The sequence below is a fragment of the Bicyclus anynana genome, chromosome 3 (assembly GCF_947172395.1).
Source record: "Bicyclus anynana chromosome 3, ilBicAnyn1.1, whole genome shotgun sequence".
Lineage (NCBI taxonomy): Eukaryota > Metazoa > Arthropoda > Insecta > Lepidoptera > Nymphalidae > Bicyclus > Bicyclus anynana.
Genome location: NC_069085.1, coordinates 419114 through 444947, shown reverse-complemented (window position 1 = coordinate 444947; position 25834 = coordinate 419114). Strand labels below are relative to the sequence as shown.

Genomic DNA, 25834 nt, shown 5'->3' with positions numbered 1-25834 from the left:
GCGCATACCACTGCGCCACGGAGGCCGTCAAAAATTCGTCAGTTCACTCATGATTTCACTACCAAATGAATTGTTTGCCCAGTTTATAATCAAATCAATAAACAGCTTACAGACCTACCTACCAGGTAGGTATGTATGTCTGTAAGTATTTATCCATATTAATGGTGGCGGAAGACGGATGCGAATAGGAAATTCCACGTCTCCGAAGTGCGTATTAGCAACGAGAGCGAAACTGCTCGCACCGACGTATTCCTGGAATGCCAATTACGCGCGGAAACCTTCACGCCACTTGGTTCGATTATAAAAAAGGTGGGTCGTAAACGACCCTGCCTCAGCCGGTATTAGCAGTTATTAATAAAAAGACATCACCTGGTAATCTTTCACCGGTCTAATTTTACAATGGTCTAATTTGTTTTTTTATGCACTACTACTATTGCTTTTAATGTCGTTGCCATAATCATAAATTGTACTCTACTATCTTGGTTTCATGTAGAATTCTCAAGAAGTTTTGAGCTCCACAACACAATTGCCGTAATAAATTAACCTTTTTAAGTATTATTTTGCAACAAAAGGCACGTAGTCGTTATCTAAAGAAAATCCATTTTTAGCAGACTCAGAAGTGGATTACAAAAATAAGAAAACCAATGTCGAACAAAGATTCACAAAGGTTGTCTTGACAAATAGTCAAGACAACTTAATCAACAAATGAAACTGTAACCAAAATAAGACCCTTACAACGGAAGAGTGTGAGTTGAGTCACGAACTTGTGATCGTTGTATGTAGGGTTAAGAGATCTCTTGCCAGTTAGTTTGTACTAATAAAAATAGGTGGATACGACAATAGTTTTAAGATTAGTTTTTCAGTCCCGTCGTGACCACGATCCATGCAACTGGGTCGAAATATCGACATTAAAAATCTCGTCTTTTTATCGTTGTATGTACCCGTTTAAATAACATTCATAAGATTAGTTTGTACTTATAAAAATAGGTGGATACGGCAAAAGTTCAAAGGGTGAGAAGCTCGAACCCGTAAGTACTTGGTATTGAGTGAGACCTTAACTGTGTGCTATTAAGGCTTTGAAATTATTTATTTATTTAAGATGAAACAAGCATAGTGTTGAGTTTATCAGTGAAATGTCAGCAGTCACTTATGTGATACACTATTATCTGCTGTAAATATCGTTTATAACTTTGTTCAGTGAATGTCATCTAGTGACAGGTCTAAAAAGGTCATACTGAAATAGTTTCATGTTATATAGAAAATACCATATGAAATAGAGTGCTTTAGTTTCTATTTTAGTGTCACGACACTCACACAGGAGTGCAGAGTCAGTATATTCGTCTGACAGACGAAATTTAAACGAATTGCAGGGACGAAACGCGGAAAGCTGTGAAGTATGGAAATCTGTACACGTGAGCTTTTGGCTAGTCAGGAATAATATAAACAAATACTGCTTGAATACAAATCACAAAAAAATATTTTTAATGGTTTTTCTATCGTAGGTATAAATCTATATTTATGTGTCCTTAGCTAGTTACTATTGTTCTACGGTAACGAATAAATTAATCAGTCAGACAGCGTTATGAACCTCTAATTTTATATTGGATCACCATTTCAAATACTGAATAAAGCAGGTGTTACTTTGTAGAAGTTCATCAGATCGAACCTTGTAAAGTCAACATCAACTGATGATGCTCCGCTTTCGAAGTGTAAGATGTTTGATCACGGTTTTTTCGCGGAGTGTAGGAAAATAAACCAATTTTTCTCTAAACCACAACAACAGTATCTATTTGTGTATTTAATCTGTATACAAATTTAAAACCGTGTTAAAAAGGTAAGAAGCGGAGATAGTAGTAAGGAGGCCGTGTAAGGCGGAGGAGCCGAAATTGCCGAAACAATTTATGGTTATATCGATAAGATGGTGGAACACGTGCTCTCCGGAGCACATCGCGATAGCAAACAATCCATTTCACCGCCGCCCTCATACATTATTGCTCTTCTGAACAACTCACTCGCCTGGGCTCGTTACAAGGGTTCCGCAGGCAAATAAAAAATTGAAACGATTAGATGGTGTTTTATGCAAAACTAATTGTGTCCTACAAATTTATTATTTAATGGTATAAGTCAGTAAAAAAAAGCAACTGCTTTGACTTGCGCACTCAAACCAATTTTATTTATTTAGCGAGCGACTGGCACTTTGGTTTAGTGTTTAGAACAAGCAGCTTATAATCATGAGGTCTTGGGATCGAGTGTTGGTATGAAATATTGAGCTTTTCTTCCTTCCAAATAAATTGCCAGGAATTGAGAAGTTGGTGTTATGACGTTCCCGTGCCTGAGAGAATACGTCGTTACAGGATATCACCATTAACATATTTTCCTAGTGATTTTACAATTGAACAATATCAAGCAGCGTGGTCTATCTCACCCTTGGCACTGCAGTAGACCATTATAAGGATGTGGTGAAATTCGAATACATCGTGTCGTAAGCTGTCCGTTACGTGTAGTGGAGAGACACTCCGTGGATTCTGATGACATTGAAACTATCGCGCTGACTGGTGACACTTGGCTCTGGCCATAATAGAGCTGTTTTCCCGAGTAACGAGTAATTATTTATATTTATACCAGTATATGTCCTATTTTCATTCCCAATAGCCCTAGAGGCAGGTACCTCAGCTGCAGTCTTCAGTTAAAGGACTTTCTTAGTGTAACTGTGAGCGAAGGTCTAGAGGCTAGTTAGTCAGTTGTTGCAACAACTATGCAACCTGTTCACGTGTCGCAATCGTGTCGTCACGTATAGTGGGCGCTTGCACTGCGCCCACCATTTAAATACATAGCATGGAGTCATTCTAAATAACGAGTTCAAATTTGAAAACAGGTTCGCGGCACGTTTGAAAGCGCACTAGCTACTGCGGATAGTGCGGGGCTTACAAATGTCGATGAATACAAGTTTTAAATAAGGCTATTTATATGTCGAAGTCAACATTGTCTAAATTGCAGCAAAATTTACGCGGCAGAAGACGTCGGCTAGTATTGTATTATTTCCTAAACACGGATCGGATATATGTATGATCAGATTGAAGATAACACAATATGCTGCAATTGTGTAAAATATTTTTTCATATGTATTTTAAGGAAACTCAGAAGTGGATTAAAAAATAAAAACTGCAAAACAAATGTTTAAGGTAAATTCACAACTTTTGTCAGGACAACTTAATTAACAAATGTAACTGTGACAAAATAAACCCTAGAATGGCAGAGAATAACTTGAGCAGTCCCAGAGGCTTGTGACTCCGGATGCAGGTTTATAAGGATCCTTTTGGACTAGCCAACACGCGCCTTCCCTGCTCAAGTTATTCTCCCCATATACCTCAAAATAACCCAAGAAGGATTACACAACAAGAGATCGAGAACACTGAAGCTATCCGCGTGCGTCTTATATCTCGAGATAGTCAAATGTCGTCATATTCTTGCCAAAGTATTATTTTCTTACAGTATTTATTTCTTTCAAAAATAGAATGACTATTCTAGGTAGTAATATTCCTCTTAAGTGGAGCTTGAGTTCACCCCACCAAATTCCCCTCCGTTATTGGCCCTGTAATTATAACCGGCACAATAACAATATCGATGTAGTTACATCACTATCAAATGAGGTCCTTATACAAATAGTATTGGCGAGGCGTGGCGCACTTATTGCGGTCTGCGGGGGGCGAGGGGGCGGGTAGCGGATATTTAATATTATTGGAGTGGTTCCGGAGCGGACAGCAATGCGACAAATAGAAATAGCGACTCAAGGCCTTCCGAGTTGTCTGCGAGACTTTACAATCACGGTTTCCTGCGACGACTAACTTACAGCGCGTTTAGGAGAGCGCTCGTAACTGACGCTACGAACAGCGTCATTCGTTCAATACTTTACCGACTCTATGCTACACTGAGAGTCCTCATCGCGGTACAAATACATAATACCTTTTTATCTATAAGCTGAACAAGATGAAACGTCAAGATCCCCAGAAGGGCGGTCAGGCGTAGTAGTAGAGTTTTACAAACATTGTTATTAGATTTTTTTTTGACAAATTAGTCCTGATGGTAAGTGATGATGCAATCTAAGATGGAAAGGGGATAACTTGTTAGGAGGAGGATCAAAATCCACACCCGTTTTAGTTTCTACACGACAAATCGCGGTAACTAGCCACGGCCGAAGCCTCCCACCAGCCAGACCTGGATCAATTAAGAAAACCTTAATCGGTCCAGCCGGGGATCGAACCTCTGTCTTGTAAATCCTCCGCGCATACCACTGCGCCGCGGAGGTCGTCTACTTAAAATTTCTCGTTAATAGTAGATACGATAGTGCAATCGCTATGCTTAACTATTATTACCGACACAGAACACTATATCTAGGTCTGAAGCACAAGACAATAAATATACATATAGATATGCATACCACATTATTAGCTAGCAGGAGTTGCCACAATGTGAAGTTAACCAACTGCATAATATTGGGTGATAAGTGGTTGGGCTTTTAAGGCAACGACCGTAGAAGTAGCCAAGTCAGTAGATAGATAAGAATGCAACATACAAGTAACTTTCGCGATTCCCCGTAGCACGAGAGAATCCACGTGGAAAAATAGACATTGCAGGATGTTTTTCTAACGACTATGATAATGTATTTTGCGAGGCGGTGTTGTTTTATAGGTGATAGCTCTCCAATTAAGAATAATTATTGGACTAGATTTTTTGGGTTACTTTTAGTATAAAATACTAAAAGTTGGTTGGTATAAAATACTCAACCCACTAACTAGCTTCTAGTGGTATTCTCCTAGCCATTTCAATTTCAGTCCACTTGCCAAAACTGTAAAATTAGACGAAACAGTTTTCAAACGGACGGATCCCCGCGCGAGCGACCCAATCGCTTAGTTGGCTTATTCTCCACTCAATTGAATGAAAACATTTTTTTTTTCATAAAACGCAGAGCGCGGTAGTGCGGATGAGTTTTCAATCTGGCTGAAAACTTTATAAACGTGTAACGGGATATAGCCGCTTTGGATTGTTTAGAAAATACTAGTATGTTAAATTGGTCATGAAATTTTCTATTTTTTGTACTCGTAAGCTACAACACTATTTTGATTTTATCTTTTTAATATACGTCAATTTGCTTAGCGTTTGTGGACTATGAGAAAGCCTTCGATTCGGTGGAAACCTGGGCTGTGCTAAGGTCATTGCAGAGATGCCGAATTGATTACAGGTATATCCAAGCGTTGAAGTGCTTGTACGAAAACGCCACTATGTCAGTCCGTATTCAGGATCAGACTACGAGGCCAATCCAGTTGCAGCGGGGAGTGCGTCAGGGAGATGTGATCTCTCCGAAGCTATTTACCGCCGCACTGGAAGACGTCTTTAAGCTTCTGGACTGGAGCGGACTTGGCATCAACATCAATGGCGAGTACATCACTCAACTGCGGTTCGCGGATGATGTAGTCATCATGGCACAGACTCTGGATGACCTTATTACCATGCTCAATGACCTCAGCAGCGTTTCTCAACAGGTGGGCCTGAAAATGAACATGGGCAAAACAAAAATAATGTGTAATGCTCATGTATCGCTCCACCCAGTTATAGTTGAGAACGCTGCACTCGAAATTGTAGACGAATACATATACCTAGGACATATGATCCAGTTAGGTAGGTCCAATTTCGAGAAAGAGGTGAACCGTCGAATCCAACTCGGCTGGGCTGCATTCGGGAAGCTTCGCGACATCTTTTCGTCCGAAATTCCTCAGTGCCTGAAGACAAAAGTCTTCGAACAGTGCGTGTTGCCAGTGATGACCTATGGTTCCGAGACTTGGTCGCTAACTATGGGCCTCATAAGAAGGCTTAGAGTCACACAGCGGGCGATGGAACGAGCTATGTTAGGAGTATCTCTGCGTGATCGAATCAGAAATGAGGAGATCCGCAGAAGAACCAAAGTCACCGACATAGCTCAACGAGTTGCGAAGCTGAAGTGGCAATGGGCGGGGCACATAGTTCGAAGAGCCGATGGACGTTGGGGTCCCAAAGTGCTGGAATGGCGACCCCGCACTAGTAAGCGCAGTGTTGGCCGACCCCCCACCAGGTGGACTGACGACATCAAGCGAGTCGCAGGGATTCGCTGGATGCAGGCGGCTCAGTATCGTGATGTTTGGAAGTCCCTACAAAAGGCCTATGTCCTGCAGTGGACGTCCATCGGCTGATATGATGATGATGATGATACGTCAATAGTCAATAGTCTATATTCATTTATTTCAATTAGGCTTAGTCTAAACACGCCTTGGTCCGAAAGAGCCCTCAACAAACTCTTTTTTAATTTATCACCATTTATCAATAGGTGTATAAATAGACAGTCATATAATACATTTAATTTCCAAGCTTTTTTGTTGTTTATGTAGTCATTAACACATAATATGACTTTTCTATAAGCTTGTGTTTGATAATGAAGAATGATTTTAATGCATTATGTTTATTGTTCAACCTTAATAAATAAATATAAATTGGTAGTTTAAGTATTCTAACAGAACACATCAGTGTCTTACTATGACATCAAATGTTGTCGTAGTAAGACAAAAAATACTTACTCGGTACAATGTCTCCGTTAAACGAACATCATTGAAACCGTTATACGTCTACCGAGCTGGACTAAATGCTGACTATGTTAAGCTACTTTTAGTCACAAAAAAATTCAGAGTTAACTAGCGATTGAAAGTTTGTAGAAAGCATTTTTAATGTATATTTGTTATTATTTTGTCGAGAATATTAAACTTTCCACTTACTATTCGGTGGAAAATCTGGTCGATCCGTTAAATGTAACTTTTCCACACGTTGTTATAATGGAATATTTTCCACTGTGCTTCACAGCGCTCCTTTCATCTGGAAAACTTAGTGTATCTGAATGAAAGAACAAAAGTTTTCATGCGGACGAAGCTATGGCGTCACTTAACATGATATCAAAACCTCAATAGCTTAGTGGTAAAAGGGCCCGACTGATCACCGAGAGGCAGTGGTTCGCTTCCCGCCTATTGTCGTACCCACTCCTAACACAATCTTTACTTACTAGTTGGAAGGGTTGGGTATGTTGGTCATATTAAAAGATAAATCAAATACACTTAAAAAAAAACTAAAAATGGAAGCCAGAGTGTAAAAATAGAATATTTGTCATTTTAAACACCGCCCAGGCCAGCGCGGCGCATTTTCCACTCAACCGAATGAAAGCACATTTTTCCGCTACGCAGCCTCCGCGCCCGCCACGTGAATTTTGAACCTATTCTAAAAACTTTGAAACGTGCCAGTGACATGATACAACAGCTCTACGAACAATAGACGCGTGATGAAATATAGAATGAATTGGGTGTAGAAATACTAGATTGTAAATAAATACTACGGTTTCAAAAATCACTGTCCTTTTTTAAACGTATTTGGTCATGGATTTAAGAAGCAAAGCGCTTAGCTCTAGTGTTATATTTGTTATATGGCCGAACGAGTAGGTACCTAGTTGTCGAGTAAAGTATGAATGACTAGCACCTTGTCGTTTCGCTGCTTTTTTAACCGACTTCAAAAAAGGAGGAGGTTCTCAATTCGACGCGCATGTTTTTTATGTTTGTTACCTCATAACTTCGTCATTTCTTAACCAATTTTCAAAATAATTTTTTTGTTTGATAGAGTATACTTCCAGATTGGTCCCATTTAATTATCATGGAAATAGATTTAGTAGTTTGTGTTCAAATGAAAATAACGATATTGTCCGTTCTGCGGCGTTTTTTTATGCTAGGACACACTAAAAACAGAAAAAATCTTTTTAACGAATAAGTTTATTCTTGCGACTAGTCGCAAAAATTTGAAGTCGCTTTAATTAATACACCACTGGCTTGGAAACCTTCAAAATGATCAGAAGATAGCACATACGATCTTATTTTTGGCTTTTTAGTTTATTTTTGCGATTTTGAAGCCGGTTGAATTTTTTTGTTAAGAATACAAATAACAAACAAAAATGAAAATAAGAAGTATAAATAAATATAAATAAGAATTATATTTATTTATACTTCTTATTTTCATATTTGTTTGTTAAATGTTATTATTTTTATATTGTATTGTTGTTTCCTTGTTCTTTATTATACAAATAAACTGTATAAATAATTAATTAATGAAATATGACTTACCAAAAGAATCCCACCAGAAATCAGAATGGTTAATTCTCTAACTCTAATTCCTATATTTCAAGTAGGCTTATTTCATAAGCTTTTCTGAGTGATATTTGGCTGGCAGTTAGAGAGGCGGCGAGGGGGGTAATGGAAATCGTCACTGTTATCGCCCTGTGATGTTACCGTACTGTTACTGTACTGTTACTGTGTGTTGACGGCTGTCGGCGCAGTTGTGTGCTGAAATTGTATTTATTAGCGAGCGACATGATTGATTTAGTGCGGCGATAATATTCGCGGGTCGCTTGTTGATTTTGCGTTTTTTTTTCAATGTCGTTTTTATTGACTATCGGTTTTGGTGGTTGTGGATTTTCTTTATTAAAAGTTACGAATTGTAAAGCATTTCATTTAACAAATAATGTTATTATTATTTGCTTACGTAAATCTAGTTGAGAATTACAAAGATACTTGATGATATTAATGTTAGGCATTATATAAATATAAATATCCAACGTATATTTAAACCTATCAAATATTCGTTTAGCCAAAATAATAGAAGACAAACATACATTCATAAAAACGGGTTAAACTGAAAACCTACTTTTTAAGTCTGTAACAAAAATTTCTATGATTATGACGTAGGTAATTCATTCAATCAAATAATCTAAGAAATGCATATTAAATCTACACTCGGAGTTTTCAGCTACAAACTGTGTTAAACAAATTAACATAACAAAATATCTAAAAAATACTCATAAATTGGTATTATCGTACAAGACTTTTGGGTTTAAAGGTCAAAGTATCACGGAGCGTGCCTAACAAATTAAAAAGGGAAAAAATAAAATCGCAATATCTCACAAGAAACGATAGGAAACCCCGAGGAGTGTAATCGTGTCAATCTAAATATAGACACGGCATCATTACGCGCTAAAAGCCGCCTCGATTGTGATCCGAGGCGGGGCCCATCAATCCTAATAAAGGATTGAAAGCCATATTTCTCCTCCCTCCAGGCGCGTGTCAGTCACGGTGATAGACTGCTGGAAAAGATCAAAGAATACCGGACGTCTGGCCACACTGGGACCGCTGCCTTGTCTTGCACTTTATTATCATTTATTAACAACCTCCGAGTCCTGCGAGTCATCGGAAACGATTCATATAATTATAATCTCAACCCCTATTTCGCCCCATTTTTATTTTCACAACGCAAAATAGTCTTAGGTAAGGTCTTGTGGTTACCTCTAAAAGTCTTCGGCAATTACTAAAAATAACCTACTTTGTCCTACTTAAACAATACAGAGATTAATAACTAGCCCTAAAGCATGGCTTGTGTATGGGTACTAAGATAGCTGATTTATCATATAAGTTTATACACTACATATAAATACTACTTATATAATTTATAAATACACCCAGAAACCGCAAAACAACCATGTTCAACACACAAATATTTTCAAGTTGTGGGAATCGAATTCACGGCCGTGGATTCAGAAAGCAGGGTCACTACTCACTCGCACTCACACTCACTCGTTTGTTAAGTCTTTTCTGGTATTATTCCTTTGAATATGCTTGTTCCCTCCAATAAGTCGAAAAACTGGTGGGGGTCAACTTCATAACCTCTTGGTATGAGTTCGGACTATTTACCGTAAAGGCTTCCATGTATCTCAACCGAGGCATTATAAAAAGTGAATTACAGGAAAACTATTTTAAGTAAGTACCCTACTTAAAATAGTTTTCCTTCGGGTGCTACATACCCGAGACGGATTCACACACAAATGCTGATGTCTCTCCTGCTGTGTTGGAACTATCCCTTCCCGCACTCCGCTGCCTTTAGCTACTGAGCAAGACAGTTTGGTAGAGCAAATTTTTAAAAATATACACAACATTTAAATTGTACCAGGGTGTGCGATACCCTGGGTCTTGCTCGCCAGTATAAAGTAAGTACCCTTATATTATAACAATGTCAATGAAACATACTCCTACCATAACCCGTTGAAGCAACCGCGATAGTACTCCGCGGGGCTCGCCGGCCGACCGAAGGCCGCTGGGGCCATCAATCTTAATAAAGGCTTGAAAGCTATATTTTTCCTTGAAGCAGGCGCATGTCAATCACGATGATAGACCGATACGCAAAAAGATCAAAGTGGATTGCCGCCGCCGCGCGTCCGGTCAACGGTTCTTCGCTTTGTTTTCCGCTTCTTTTGTGAATATTTATAGACTTTCTACACTGACGGTAATGCACTCCGATGTTGCAGATATACTTGTTATGGACACGGTAATGAAATACAAATTGTTCCTTTTACAATGAAAGAAATGCCTTTTAACTAGTTACATATTTACAAGTATAAACAAAACCATGCCCTCAACCACCCTCTTATCTGAGTGAAAAGTCTATGCTCGTATTACCAACAATCCAAACCAACCAGTAGGAACCGAACTCAGAATTTTTCCAATGTGTATTCTTAACCATTATTTTTAAAGCATTCTCAATTAAAATTTTTGAATACAGTATCATACAGAGTTCACTTTTCATTTCTCATCATTCAATGGCGATCGCCACGGCAAGCCGAGGTAAGCGTCTGACCCAATTGCGGCAGTTCCTTCAAGAGAAGCGTGCTCTATCGCGCCCGGGCGTGCTCTATCGCGTCCGTGCGTGAGGGCCCTCCGTGCTCAGCTCGGCTCGCAATCAATAACCGTTACTGTCTGCCTCAAGAGTCGTGATATATGTAAATGATGATTTATTGCCCTGCGCTTGAATGGAGTGCTTTATCTCGTATGAGGATAGTCTTTGTTGATGGATTTGTCTGTGTTGGAGAACATATCTGGACCTCTGAAGTTGGCCAGTGGTAGCTAGCTCTTCGTGTCTTAACGCTGCATCTCTGTATTTTGGTAAGAATAGTATACACAGTCGAGGCATTACTAGCAGATACCCGCGGTTATATTTTACGGATATGTTATAAGAAACAATGTTTCAATTAAACTTAGTGCGCGATTCAGACTATGCATACTATCGAGTCACGCGGCCGCTTGTTCTGACAAATTCGAGCAAATAAATCGGCCGATGTAGCGACACTATAGAATTCTTATAATATTCCAAAATATCCTCAAAAAATACGAAAAACAAATCGAAAACTTAACATCCTTGACGACCGCTTAAGTTCTCGTTGTCGTAGCCCAGAGTGTGTGGAGAGATGCTCGTAGAGATAGGTATTCGGTGAAATTATTAATCGCTCTCTACCACTATTCGTATTGTAATCCAGCGTTAAAGCAATTAGCAAAATTTGAATATCATACCTCCCTGTATTAAGACGCTCAATTACGAGAATTACTGAGCATCACTGAGCATTCACGTTTGATAGACGCGATGATCCAACGCAGACGTCGTTCCGGCACCCTCGGATATTTGCGAGAGGCAATACAAACAATTGAGGCGCCCGCTTTGTTTGCCGCGCGCTGCGTGTGGGGGCGCGAGGTGAATACGCTGAGAGCTGGCGAACGGTTTATTCAGCCTTTTATGCACGGGTACGGGACCGAGCCTTGTATTCTGTAAACTTAAAGTGACATCGTTCGTTTCCATGGCAACTTCGTTGTTAGTGACATTTTAATTTTATCATCCTATATACACAAAGTTTAGTTTTGTTTATGGCGAAAAGTTCGTCGACGAATGTAAAATAGCATAATTTCACTACAGAACGAAACATTCTAATTAGATCACTGTACTGCAAAGGATCCGTCTTGTTTTCAATCGTAGTTTTGAATCTTATGTCTTTGAAAGGTTCCGTTGGTGTAAATGTACCCCATACTATATTTGTAATGCATAATTTACATAATTACAAAAAACATACTATTAGTTAATAATGAAGTGCATTTCTGTCTTCCAAGAAATTTTCAGTAAAAAGTTTCATCCTGGAGTGGTTTTACACCCTCATGATCCGGAAAACAAGCTGTTGGCCTCAGGCGTTATATCTAAACAAAATATTAAAATCAATAAAGTCAAAATTCAATTATCTCAATGAGGCTTAGTTTCCAAACACTTTCGAAACGTCAGGTAATATTAGAGAATGGTGATAACACTTGGTTCAAAACTTAAAATTAAAGTGTATCTGTAATCAAGTCTTAAGTTAATTTAATTTTCTTTTCAATAATAATAATAATAATCAATGGGGATCGGAGCAATGTGGGGAGTTGAGTGATACGACCAAACAGTGGGGCGCGTCGGTGCGCCAGCTCTCGGCCTGCGCGGGCGGCGTGGCAATTAATATTCATAATCCAGTTAAAGAAACACCGCAGTTCAGTCTGTAGTGCTTAATGATGGCGGATTTCGCTTTGTAATTAATTGCGCGTCCGCGATTTGGTTTTGCGTTATATCCCGTTATGGTACGGATATTTATCGTATTTGCTTTTATTTGTTTGATATTCGTAACGACCTACTTGATGAGGTATTTGCTTGCAATGCGCTGAGCTTTTATTATTTTTATTTTGTACAATTTACGAAACTGAGCGAATTTAGATTAACGGACGACGGCAACTAGTACATATCAGAAGATCTGTCTCATTGGTCCAGTGTTTTGCCTATGTGGCTTACAATCCAAGGTGGTGACAATGTGGTTCTGGGTTCGAGTCCTTGTCCGGGTTTGGAAATACAGAGCTTTTTTTCTTATAAAATATTTCGATATGTAAAATTCTCACAGAGTTGGGAAGATTAATGATGATGATTGTTGAGTGTTACACCCCGTGCTTCGGAAAGCTTTAAGTCGTCGGTCGGTAGTAAAGAATTGAAGATGACCATGGGGAGTTCTGACAAGAGGCATGTTATCATAAACATCTGATGAGGTACGTAGTTAAAGTATAGATGACTATGGTGTTAAGTTCTTACAAGTGGCATTTGTCCAGGCGTGGATATTCTGCGGTTGATAATGATGCTGATAATTTTACAATGCTACAAGGATTACAAACAAGCCTGTATCTAAGAGATATGAGATTAGAAGAAAATAGTTATGAATACCTAGCTGAGTCATCGGGTTATCATTATATCCATAAAATTAAATTATCGACAAAAATTGTGCGAGTATGTACATTTTAAAAATTGGATTATAGTAATTACGCAGTTTACGAGATCAAATTCAATTGTCACCCTTTTATTATCAGCTGTATCAAGTTAAACAGCCTAATTAAACGCTATCACACAATAAAGTCGCGCTATAGTAACATTAACGATCCGAGCTGGAAGATTGACGCGGCTTTATTGTGAACGTGGCTTATTGCGTCCTGTAGTGTGACGAGAGCTGTTGTGACCGGGCTGTCAGGATGTTGTCTCCACTGCATTTTCATTCAGCATCATCGTCAACGTCCACTGCTGGACATAAGCCTCTTGTATGGACTTCGAAACATCACGATCTCGAGCCGCCATCATCCAGCGGCTCCCTGTAACCCGATTGGTGTCATCAGTCCACCAAGTGGGGGGTCGACCAACACTGCGCTTTCCGGTGTGAGTTGCCATATTTAGTCGCAAGGTTGGTTAGAAGTGAAGCTCGCTAAGATGCTATCAAATAGCAAGACATTGTTGGTATTTGGTTACAGTAATATAAATGTTTGTATATGTTTGGATGTTTGAACTTTTCTTGGAAGAATAATCATATTTACATAAAATGTCCCAGGATCCCATCCAAAAACCAGAACAAAACCAATATGTCTGTTAGCATAGCAACTGAGTCTTGTAGCATTGTGACATAATATGCCCGCGCAAGCGAGCAGACGAAGACGTAGGCGTAGGCTAGTGTAGCTTAAATAGATTTCCCGAGCAGAATTGAAAAATATTTCCAGATTTTCTCCGAAAACATGCACCCGCCAATCAACAGAGTGAACTCTTTACGAGCGGCGCGCATCGCTAACAGACATCTCCTCTGATAAATTCCGGAAAATTTGCCGAATAAAATGCCTATCATAATATTGGATACGGAATTTTTTCCGGAAAACACAATCGCCATTCGAAATTCAGGAGCTTTGGGCACCGATGAAAACCGTTGTGTTTTTTTTCTCTTTAACTCGAATTTTTATGTGATGTAAAGCTGTTTGATCACTGTATTTGTGAATAAATAACACTTTTAGCATCTCAACAAGTTTTGTGACATGTAGAGGCCTACTAGATTGATGGTCCTGGATGCAACTTCATGTACAGGATTCTCTATAGCAATATAGATATTCGATCCTAATAATGATAATTTACAGTACTTAGCCGTACGTGCGCTGTAGCATGGTGTAGGTGACAGTTTAATTCATTCTTGAAAATTTCACGTGATTCACGATAATAGTACGTATTATGAACGTCATAAGGCAAATGTTGCCCACACCATAGCGCACGAACACTAGTAAAGACCGAGATTACATATACCTACTTATAATCTTCAAATAGGTATAGACTAGCTGAAAAGACGCCGTAACCAAAAAACTGTACCAATGCAGTAGTAGTAGTAGCTCTTTGATCGCTTAATTCGTTCGCTTCGTGTCATGTTACATTACGCCCCGTGACTTGAACCCCGTAACCCATCCTTACATTATCGCGCACAGTGAACAGCCAGCTTTATCGTTACCCTAATTAATGCGCCTCTTCAACATATGCCTCCATTCTCAAAGCTTGCTTACACCGCATATAATCTAATAAAAATCCCTGAAGCTCCTTGTTTAGAACTTTTTACTTTGGTTATCACGTAAATAAAGATTATTTTACTATAATTAATTTCACATTCCCATATAAATGTGGCTTACTAAATATAATTAAACGTTAACAATGTTCCATAGTTTCGCTATGATTTTTGTAATAGTACGTATTCCAAGAGTAAAGTATATCTTGAAATACTGTAGATAAAACACATGTGAAAACTAAAAGAAAGATAAAAATTGTCACACGACTAATTTCTGAAAAACATGTGTATTGCAAACTTTTATTATTCTGAACTATTAATAAGTTTGCAAACATTACGCGACAATTATCATTTGTGTTAAAATTGGTGGTAAATTTTTTATTGCGATCAACTATTTTGTTACGGATACAGAAAATTCCTTAGAAAATATAACTTGCAGCCAAGTAGGAGTAATTACTACTACAGACAAATAAATATTGCATAATCCCATAAAGTTCCGTTATACATTAAAGCAAGCGAAGTCAAGAGTAAAAGGTTTATACTCAATCATGGTTATTGTTTCAGATTGAAATAGTTGTAGCACTTACAAAGTGATTACTCGTAAATAACAATTATGCAGCTAACTGTATCCTATTCTACAATTAACTCAATAATTGTTACAAAGCGTTTCTTTTGTGACAAAGATATTATTTTCAAGCGCTCCTTTAATGGGAGCGAAAAGGTTTCGATTCCGATGTTATTGTGAAACAATGGCGCTATCGCTCGGTAATTGTAGAGCCATTGCTCTGACAGCTGCTGTTCTGCGGCTTTCGTTTTGAGTGTACTCACTTTTCCAAGATTATTGCTCTTTGGTCGGGGAAAACAAAAACAGTAATTACTGTAGCCTATTCGAGTTTCAAAATACTAATAAATAAAGCTTGTATTATAAAAGTACCTACTTCCTTCCATGTAAAAATCTGCGACATTAGTTCAGTTATGATTTAGTTTGACTATGATCGTAGAGCCGTGATAGCATAATGGATATGTACCCTATACCCTCGGCCTTCGATTCCGGAGGGTGTGGGTTAAAATCCGGTCCGGGGCATGCACCTCAAACTTTTCAGTTGCGTGCATTTTAAGAAATTAAATATTACGTGTATCAAACGTTGAATGCAAAACATCGTGAGGAAACCAGAGAATTTTCTTAATTCTTAAGTCAGCGCAATCCATCTGTACCAAATTTCCTCAAGATAGGATAGCACGATACAGGCGGAGCTCGCAGTATTTCGATTGCATTCGATAAAAAACCTGGAGACCACGCGGTGCTTTGTGAAATTTGGTACTTCTCAGACTTTTACTAACTTGTTGTCTTGTGAATTTCAAGTCAAGCGTCTGTGAAGCCTTTGTCAAGGTGTCCTGACTAGGAAAATATCTCTTGGCGACTAGGCGGGCTTGCAGCATCGAAAAGTGTGGTTTGCTAGATTGCCTTCGTTTCGGTGATGAAAATTTGCCCTACTTATGTACAAGAAACTATACTGGTTCTATTCCTGTGGGAACATTCCACACCAAGCAGTAAAGCGGAACATACGAATGCCTACTTATCTAATATAAACAAACTTAATTTCGGATTTGCAATGTAAATATGATTGCGTATATCAAACGAAGTACAAAATATTTCAATGTTCCATCAGGAGCTACATGAAATGACATAATAACCATAACGTTAGAGATGCCTGCTTCTCTACGACAATTCACTGTTGCATTTCGACATTCATTGCTCCATTAACACGACCTGCATCACAAGTCACCGGTCGTAGTAGTTAATGTACGCCGACTGTTAAGTTTGAACAGACTCGCAGATGCAATCGGAATACCAAAATAGTTTCCCGGATGGGGTCATGAATAGTTATCTGACTGGTTTCTATTATTATTCTGCGACCATTGCAGTAGTAATTGATTTAAATTTTAGTTATTGTTTATTAATTGATGATTTAATGGGTTCCCATTAATGGAGTTTTCACGTAATTAACAAACTGTAATGTTTGTAATGAGTTGTTAATAAAATTAAGTAATATTGAAAATAATACTGTAAAAATATATTCCATACATTTAATAGATACATTAATAATATACTTAGGTAAGTACAGATGACGGTCAATTCTCAAATTGGACCTATCCTTTCCTTTATTTGTGACAAAAAAATCTTTTTCATATCCATGTATGTTTATTATACCACAGTGCAGTGTTATTATTCTAACTTAGTAAATATTATTTAAATGAAATGATGTATCAGTCGAGTGTATTGCTTGTTCCAATGAGATAAACTGATGGCGTATTGTGATTGAATTATCATAGCGAATTATAACATTCTCACATTCAAAAATATCTGATCAATTCTTTGTACTAGATAGGTTTCGGGTACATCAGAGTATGTACAATTTGTACATGTATTCTTTATTGCTTATCACCAAAAGAACTACATATTACAAAAGTTTAACTTAAATAGGTGCAGGTAAAATAAAGCGCCAAAAACCTCTTAGAGACAATCAAAAGGTCACGTCACGAAATTTCAAAAACCGCTTGACGAATATAAATGAACTTTGGCAGAGAGGTAATTTATAGTCCACTAATGTGACAGGGCCGGATTAAGGAGGTGTCAGAGCGGACGTAATCGTGGGCGCCCGCTAGTATACTACAATAATGTGCAATTTACCGAACCATTATATAAGGCTTTAGATTAGGAAACGACCCAGTATCTATATTCATGAGTCATCTATGAAACCAATTTTGTATTACAAAGGGGGTCACGTGCGTCCTTCAATAGAGGCATACATCGGTCACACTGACTGCGGCATTGTGACAGAGAACATGTAAATTCAGCAATGCATGGTAAATTGCTGCAAGGTGGCAAATCATCCGTGACGACGGTCGGCTGTAATAAAAGGCGTACGTATGCGGCGGTGTTGTCACTCCATTTGCTAATTGAAGTGAGAAGTGGACAAAGACGAGTGGGAGCGCGTGTGTAATTTGAGCGAGGGCTGGAGCCTCGCATGTCCCTACACCACACACGTCGCACATAGCTTTACCGTTTGATGCGTTTGGTGATTCGAAACGAAGTCCCTTTGATTTTCGAAACAATTTGGGAGCGATAATTTTGATGTCCAAAACAAGGCGATTCGTCTTTGCTTCAAAATTATAACAAAGTATGTTTTGACAGTATCTCAAACAGAAGAGCTTATTGTGCTGCAGCTGTTGTTTGTTTCATTCGTATCGACACAACACAGCTTAGCCGAAACTGTAACTTGGTGGCCATCTACGCAGGCCAAACTGCACAAATGGGTCCACTGCACAAGTGGACGCCAGTGACTTCGTCCGCGTGAAACTCCATGTAAACTTTCAACACCCTATCTTACCCCCTTTTTTATATTTTCTTATGTCTTAGATATAAAATTCAGTATTTTCAACATGATTCCTGTCAACAAAAATACCTACGGACAGACAGACAAAAATATTGCTGGCTTTAGTATCGAGTGGCTTTAGTAGTGGCTTTAGTATTTAGTATCGAGCCGCATTGCAGCAGCGTGGTGGGTCTAAGTTCAACATCCCCTATCTTATAAGGAAAGAGGCTGACAATGATGATCTATTAGTTATATCTAAAATGTGATTATTCCTCAAGATAACTTAACGTGACAAGTGTCAGGCAAGGCATCGCAAATATCAAATACAGAGACGATGTTGCCATTTATTGAGCACACACACATGCCCGAATTCAACTAAAACATATAATATAACCAATAACCACCATTTTGATTTGGTCGTCCCGTCTCGAGATTGCACTGTACCGATTTGACAGCGAACAATCCATACTGTACTGCTAAACGTATTCAACGAATGCCACTCGTGTTGTAATTACCTAAATATCATAACAATGACATTTTCGACCAGCATGTGATAATTTGATGCAGTGGATTTTGGCAGCATCGTCGACCATTGCATGCGGATTGTGGAAAACATTGGCGCGTTTAATCGAATCATTTCCGAAAATGGATTTATTTTCAACATTTTAGGTGTTGATGACTGGTGACACTGCGGGAATATAGTTCATTCTATAAAACGCCTCCATTTCCATTTAACACATTTACGAACAAATTACTATCAATCATTTTGAAGTTTTAAATCGCAATGGATAAGTGCTCGATGTTTAGTTAAAACAACGAATATACAAATTACTTGTAAGAATTGTATAGCTTTTTGTGTTGTTTTTGATACTAAAAATATAATAAAGTAAGGATGTTAATGTGTCATCAAAAGATGACATCACGCCAGTCAAATCTGACGATGCGAGCACAACGGAGCCGGCGAGACTCGTCGACGCGCTCGTCGGCGAATCAACGTCGAATACACTGACAGACTCAACGAGCAGTACAAAAATTAATGCGAGAGAAAATGGCCGGAATTCATTAAACTTTTTAACTCGTATTTATACAAAACCTTTTTTGTTAACATTCTCGGACGAATTTATGTCTGAATGTAACTAAAAAAGAAAATTTTTTATCATCATTATATCAGCTTATTTGCGAGGCCATTTTTTTAAATAAAAATAATATTTGCTATTTATATTCAATATGACTAATATTCACGTTCCCGTGTAAAAGGTGTGTAGGTATGACAATAATGCAGCGCGCGGGGATCGAACCCACGATCTCTCCAGTTGATTGCCTGCACCGTGGATTCCGTGGAACTGTTGAGGCTATTCAGAAACAGAACAGAAGTAAGTCCTTTATATCATCATCATTATTATCAGCCGGTAGACGTCCACCGCTGGACATAGGCCTTTCAATACAATGTCTAAAAGGGCTGGCCAATACAGTGCATACCCTGCCAACACTGTTTGTTAATTAAACGTAGAAAGCAATTATTATTACTAACAAACTAATAATATCAACACTGGCTGTTGTATATTGAATTCAAACAATAGGTTTCCTGTGTTTGATGTTATACATTGTTATATCAGCAAAAACCTTTCTATAAAAATCAGCATTGAAATTGGTTGTAAAACAAGGAAGCAATGAATATTTTAAATGTGAAGATAAGGGAAAGCGAGGGTTTATTGGAAACATCTCGTTATCTCCCTCGCACATGTTTTTAATACATATATAAGTAACTAGCGGACGCCTGCGACTTCGTCCGCGAAATTAGCTTTCATACATTTTTTACTCCATTACATTTTATATTTTAACGATCAGTGTACTCACTGCGTGAACTAGTAACGAGAAGGACTCTTACTCCATAGGAGTGATTTAAAATTCCTTTATGCGTTTTTTGGAAATTAAAGCCTGTATAAGATTGTAAGCTCCAATCCAATTTCTCTTTACTCTAAAATTCGTCCAAATCGGCCTAGCCATGAAAAGGTAACAAACAGATCATCATTATCAAGCCATATTTGACTCACTGCTGAGCACGAGTCTCATCTCAGAATGAGAGAGGTCAAACAAACAAATTACCATTAGTTTTTCCGCGATAAAAAGTAATCATGTTCTGCTCCAAGGTCCGATTTATTTCTAAGTATACCAAATTTTATCCAAATCGGTCTAGTGGTGGATTACATTTTTATTGATGTATGAAATTAATGTCTAACATAATTTTCCATTGCAATATTTTCATACTATATATAATGCCTTACAAAAACAAAAACACAGCATTCAAAATTCTAAACTGCTTCTGTTTTACAATTTACAAACAGCTCGACTATTTCAGCTATCAAAGAAAAATATATATTCGTAACTATCTCCTGCCTATTGTTCTAGGCTTACTCTAATAGGAATAAAGGATTCCCGGTGAGAAAACAACTGATATGTGAAAGCTCTTAAAATTTCAGACATAAGGATCACATTTCAATGGCAACATCATAATTATACTCGTCAATGCGCCGTGACGCATTGCATAGTAACTCTTATGGCTTTGAAGTTAAAGTAGGTTTTCAAAAGTGAACAGCTCTTGGATGTTAGTCGAAGGGATCGAGACCCTCACGGCTCAGAACTGGAGTTCCGACTTCCGTATCTCGTTAGCATACTAATGGACCCTCGAGGCGTTCGTATTATTGTATTGTTAGAATTGTTGCCGGCCACCAGCCGCCGCCCGCGTCACACGCGCGGCACACATCACTTCCAAAGTATTTATTGAGATTGGATACTTGGGAATTCCCTACAGTTTCGTATCGTAGATTAAAGTTGGTAGCGCTATCCTTTTCAGTATAGCCAATGGACTGCAACCGTGCCTGATGGAAACGCGCTTGCAAGGTAAATGTCTATTCACTCTTGCCTTCAAGATTTTAGATTGTAGATGGCGGTAAGCAAATACAAAGATGGACTATGGTGGCTTGAGCTGTGATAGTCCAGTGGATAAGACCTCTGCCTCCGATTCCGGAGGGTGTGGGTTCGAATCCGGTCCGGGGCATGCACCTTCAACTTTTCAGTTGTGTGCATTTTAAGAAATTTAATAACTCAAACGGTGAAGGAAAAATATCGTGAGGAAACCTACAACTTTTCTTAATTCTCTGCGTGTGTGAAATCTGCTAATTCGCAGTAGCTGATTAATGGCCTAATCTCATTTTGAGAGGAGACTCGAGCTCACCAGTGAACCGAATATGGGTTGATAATGATGATGATAATGTTGGTGGCCTTAGTTTTGATGGTCCAGAGTCTACGGTTGAGGGTAACCGTCCAATTAAGTAGCTATATCTTATGCCAACTTATACTGCGCCGAAGAAATTTAAACAGATTTTTTCTTTAATTTCCCAAGTCGTCAGTTCAGTCTGGTGTCCACTAGCTGTGGAGCGTTGGTGTCGATGATGTATAAAGCTGTTCGTCCACTGTTGCAGCGGGCGTGCGCACGGTGGACGTGCAGGCGGTGGAGGGCATGGTGGCGCAGTTCCCGTGCGACCTGGGCACGGCCGCCAACGACAAGGTCTACATGGTGTTCTGGTTCCGCGACGACGCCGGCATCCCGCTCTACAGGTACGTTCAGATGACTAATCTATAAATTTGACGCGTGTGATCCAGTTTCGCAACTAAACAATCATGTACTTTACGTACTGTCTTACGCTATGACAATGAGACATGACATATATTCACATGCAATGTGTAACACCGCGCGGAAGAATGTCTATGTGACGAACCTTGCCTAAACTATACAATTTGTAGAACTGATTATTGGTTATAGGAATTAAAGTTATGAATAAAAAGGATAACAAAATAATTGAAACAATTAAATCTCATTAAGATAACGAAGACGTTAGTACGTGACCGCACGGGCGGGTCCGCGGTGGGCGGGCGGCGCGGGCAGTGCGGGCGGCGGGGGTGGACGAAGGCACGCTATAATTACTGCACACAATGCACAAGTTTTCACCCCCTCACGTTACCGGGGTTTATGTCACAAAGTTCCAGCACTAAGTGAATGTAAAACTGTTAAGTCTAGCTAAAGTTAAGTCTACTTCGTTAACATACAAAATTTGATGAAGATTATGAGTGCTGTGTGTTACTCTTTGTTATAAAGTTGACTCCGCATAATGCGGCCGCTTCATTACGTCGGCGGCGCCGCCAGCGCTTTGTGCGGAACGAGCCGCTGCGACTTGTCTCACCTGGTAGTGGGTTATTCATGTTGGTTTATGTTCAAATACTCGTTACAGTTATTCTTGCTACCTTTTTAAAGTTTAAATGACAAAATGTAAATTAATTAATGAAGCAGTTGTACTGGCAATTATAATAAACCTGTGGTTTTAGATTAAGATTTCATAAAATAAATAAAAAGAAAATTTAACCGTAAAATATGACGTGACGATACGTAACATATGACCTATGTAGTACACTCAATATCGAAAATGTTTATCGTATCTTAATATTACTGATCGGTCTGAAGGTGGTTTGGATTTGGCTTACTAAATTAATTCAGATTTTAAATCTGGACTATAAACCAAATTATGTGTAATGTCGGAACAAATCTAGAATAAAAGGAGCATGGGGTAAAAAACATTATAAAATACGTGTTGAATTGGGTACTCCTTCGATTTTTGGACTCAGTTGAAAATGCTGGCCCGAGTTGTAAAAATAGAGTTATTAAAAAAATATATTAAGTTAAAACAAACGAAAGCTCGTTTGCGTACAATAAACAGCTAAGACAGAAGTGATAAGTAACGCCTGATACGAAGATATCCACTTGTGTAAAATTAGCAAAGTTACGATTGTTTTTATGTTACATTATTTGTATTTGGCTCCATTTTTTAGTAGCCGAAGCCCCGTGGTTTCACCCGCATACTTCACGTTTCCGTGAGAATACGGGAATAAAATATAGTCTATGACACTCACAAATAACGTGGTTTTCATTGATAAAAAAATTTCCCAAATCGGTTCAATAGATCCAGCGATTACTCAAAAACTTTACCTCTTTATAATATTAGTATAGACAAGTGAAATTTGAATTTGGTTCTAAGATGTCAAAGATCAATGATACCTACCACAAATTATTTTTAAGTTGGCTCTCGTCTGAATTGGTGGCATCTCATTAAAATGAGCTACGCCAGTAGGGTGTGTGAGCTCAACCAGAACCAAGAATTAATATTCAAACACAATTCAACGATTAAAGTATCAAGTGGAGCGAACAATAAAGTTCGCGACGAGAATTACGAACTAACTGCGGAGTGGAGCGGTGAGCGGTGAGCGGCGCGTTCGGTGGCTCTTGCGCTTACACTTTTGTTATTCGATTACTGACGTCTGATAGCACTACTGCTCTATGTTAATATTCACTTTAAGGGTGTTTAAGGGTTTCCATGAAGCATAAAGGAGAACGCTTAAGGTCGCTTGGAATAACTTCGCATGTACTGAAAATGATGAACACTAGCATGCAGAGAAAACTTAGCTACTTTGGACACCACTGCTGAGAGGTTGTCGTTTCCTAGATTAATCTTGTAAGGATACTTTACTAGACAAAAGACCGACAGGACGTCAAGAACGCAAATGGTTAGACTACATATAAGAGAATGGGCCGGACTGAAATATCCATCAGTGAAGTCGTGAAAAATAGACAAGATTTTTGTGTACTGACGGCCAGATTACGTTCCGAGGATGGCATACAGTGATGATGACGATGATGCATGTGTCTGGCAAATGAGGGCTTTTTGTACCTAACAAAATTATTAAAAACTGACTTTATACTTCTACGATTAAGCTATACCTACCTGCAACCTTTCAAAGGCTTCATGTCTACATAGATGTCAACCGCATGTCTATTCAGTAGTAGCGTTGGTTGAGACAGTTTCAGTTGTTATTAAATAACAAAGGTATGTCTCACCATCTGAAACCATACTTTCATTGATGACTAGCTTCGCTTTGACTTATATGCACTTCTTCCCTATACCTACTCTACACTACTCTACCCCCTACCCTACCCCTACCCTACCCCTATCCTACCGCTACCTTACCCCAAGGGTTGTTTTTATGGTTTTCCCGACAATTATTCCATTTTTTCTCATCTTTTAAACCTTCCCTATACCTCGACGAACATTTCAAAGACCATGATAAGATACATCCGTTCAGCCGTTCTCGAGTTTAAGCAAGACTAACGCATTTTTATATATATGATGATGAAGATTGACGTGTGATTGTTAGAGAAATTTTAACTCGACCACTAAAAGAGAGATCTGTTTTTCAAGCGTATGACTACTGTATGTACTGGTGAGACCATGTGCCGAAGATTTTGTGTAAAGCTATGTGTGTATTTTTTTGTCACATGCATCCGCTAGTTAACGGATTTCAACACGTCGAGTTTGAATGCTTCTGAGGCCCTCCTAAAGGATGCACCCTTTAGACATGGAAAACTGAATATCGATTTTCTCTTTTGGAAACCAGTTGAAAATGTGATAGACTCGCAATTGAATTGAATAGGAGCGTGACAGTGCACCTCTGAGTGCAGTGTGTAGTGTGCAGTGTGCAGTGTGCAGTGTGCAGTGTGCAGTGTGCAGTGTGCAGTGTGCAGTGTGCAGACGCGACAGATGAGAAGGCAAAGCTATTTATGTTCAACTTTAAAATTCATTGCCGAAGTCTGAATTGTTGCGGAGTTTATTACCTCCGGGCTCGTGTGCTGTGTGATTTAAATCGCAAGCTCGACTATACATTTTATGACATCAACTCGTTAGTTTTTTGGTGCCACCAAAATTATGACTGTATAAGCCTCAGTGGGATTGTGACGTAGATTAAGACTTTAGTTACGCTTCTGCTGATGCGGAGTAAACAATTATTATTTATAATATTAATCGTCACATATACGTTGATATAGGAGATAATTCATTTTAAACAAAATAAATTAAACCTTCTTATCATATACATCTATTATAAAACTAGCTAAAGCCGCGCGGTTTCATTCGCGTGGTGCACGTTCCCGTAGGAATACGGTGATAGTATATAAATGGACTGGCCTTCTTCAATAAATGGACTATCTAATTTTGAAATAATTTTTAATTCGGACCAGTAGTTCCTGAGATTAGCGCGTGCAATCAAACAAACAAACTCTTCAGCTTTACAATATTATTATAGATAATACCAAGTGACTAAGATTAAACTTATTGCAACGCACATGTTTCTTCTGGCACCTAGAACTTAGGCCCCCTTTAGCTAGTTTTGTATTTCTGAATAAAACATATTGTATTTTGTTTATTAATTAATTAATTAATTAATTTCAAAAATTTCTACCAAAAACAAAATACTCATAATGTATGTAAACTTTACGTTACGTAGTAAACTCTATCTCCTACATACGACTATATTATCATCATTTTTAACAACAGTTATTAAAGATAAATACAATGATATTATCAGAGATACTGAGTGTTTGTAAACAGTGTACGCAGTAATATTTTTAGTGCACAGTTTGCAGTAATTACACTCGTAGAGTAGTTTAAAGTTTTGACAAGGTGCAATTAACGGCCACTTTACGAGCGGAGAATATCTAACTTGAGTTTTATGTCGGAGCGAACACAAGCAAACAAAACGGTAGCAGAAATAA

At 38.5% G+C, this 25834-nt stretch overlaps 1 protein-coding gene across 1 annotated transcript in view; it reads left to right on the top strand.

Annotated features, from left to right (window-relative positions):
- The window catches only part of LOC112052937 (neural cell adhesion molecule 1-B), a 287626-nt gene that overhangs the window by 62819 nt on the left and 198973 nt on the right, over positions 1-25834 (top strand). The window contains exon 2 of the mRNA XM_052891380.1: positions 21660-21795. Within this exon, the coding sequence (XP_052747340.1) occupies positions 21660-21795 (136 nt within the window). The remainder of the gene's footprint in view (positions 1-21659; positions 21796-25834) is intronic.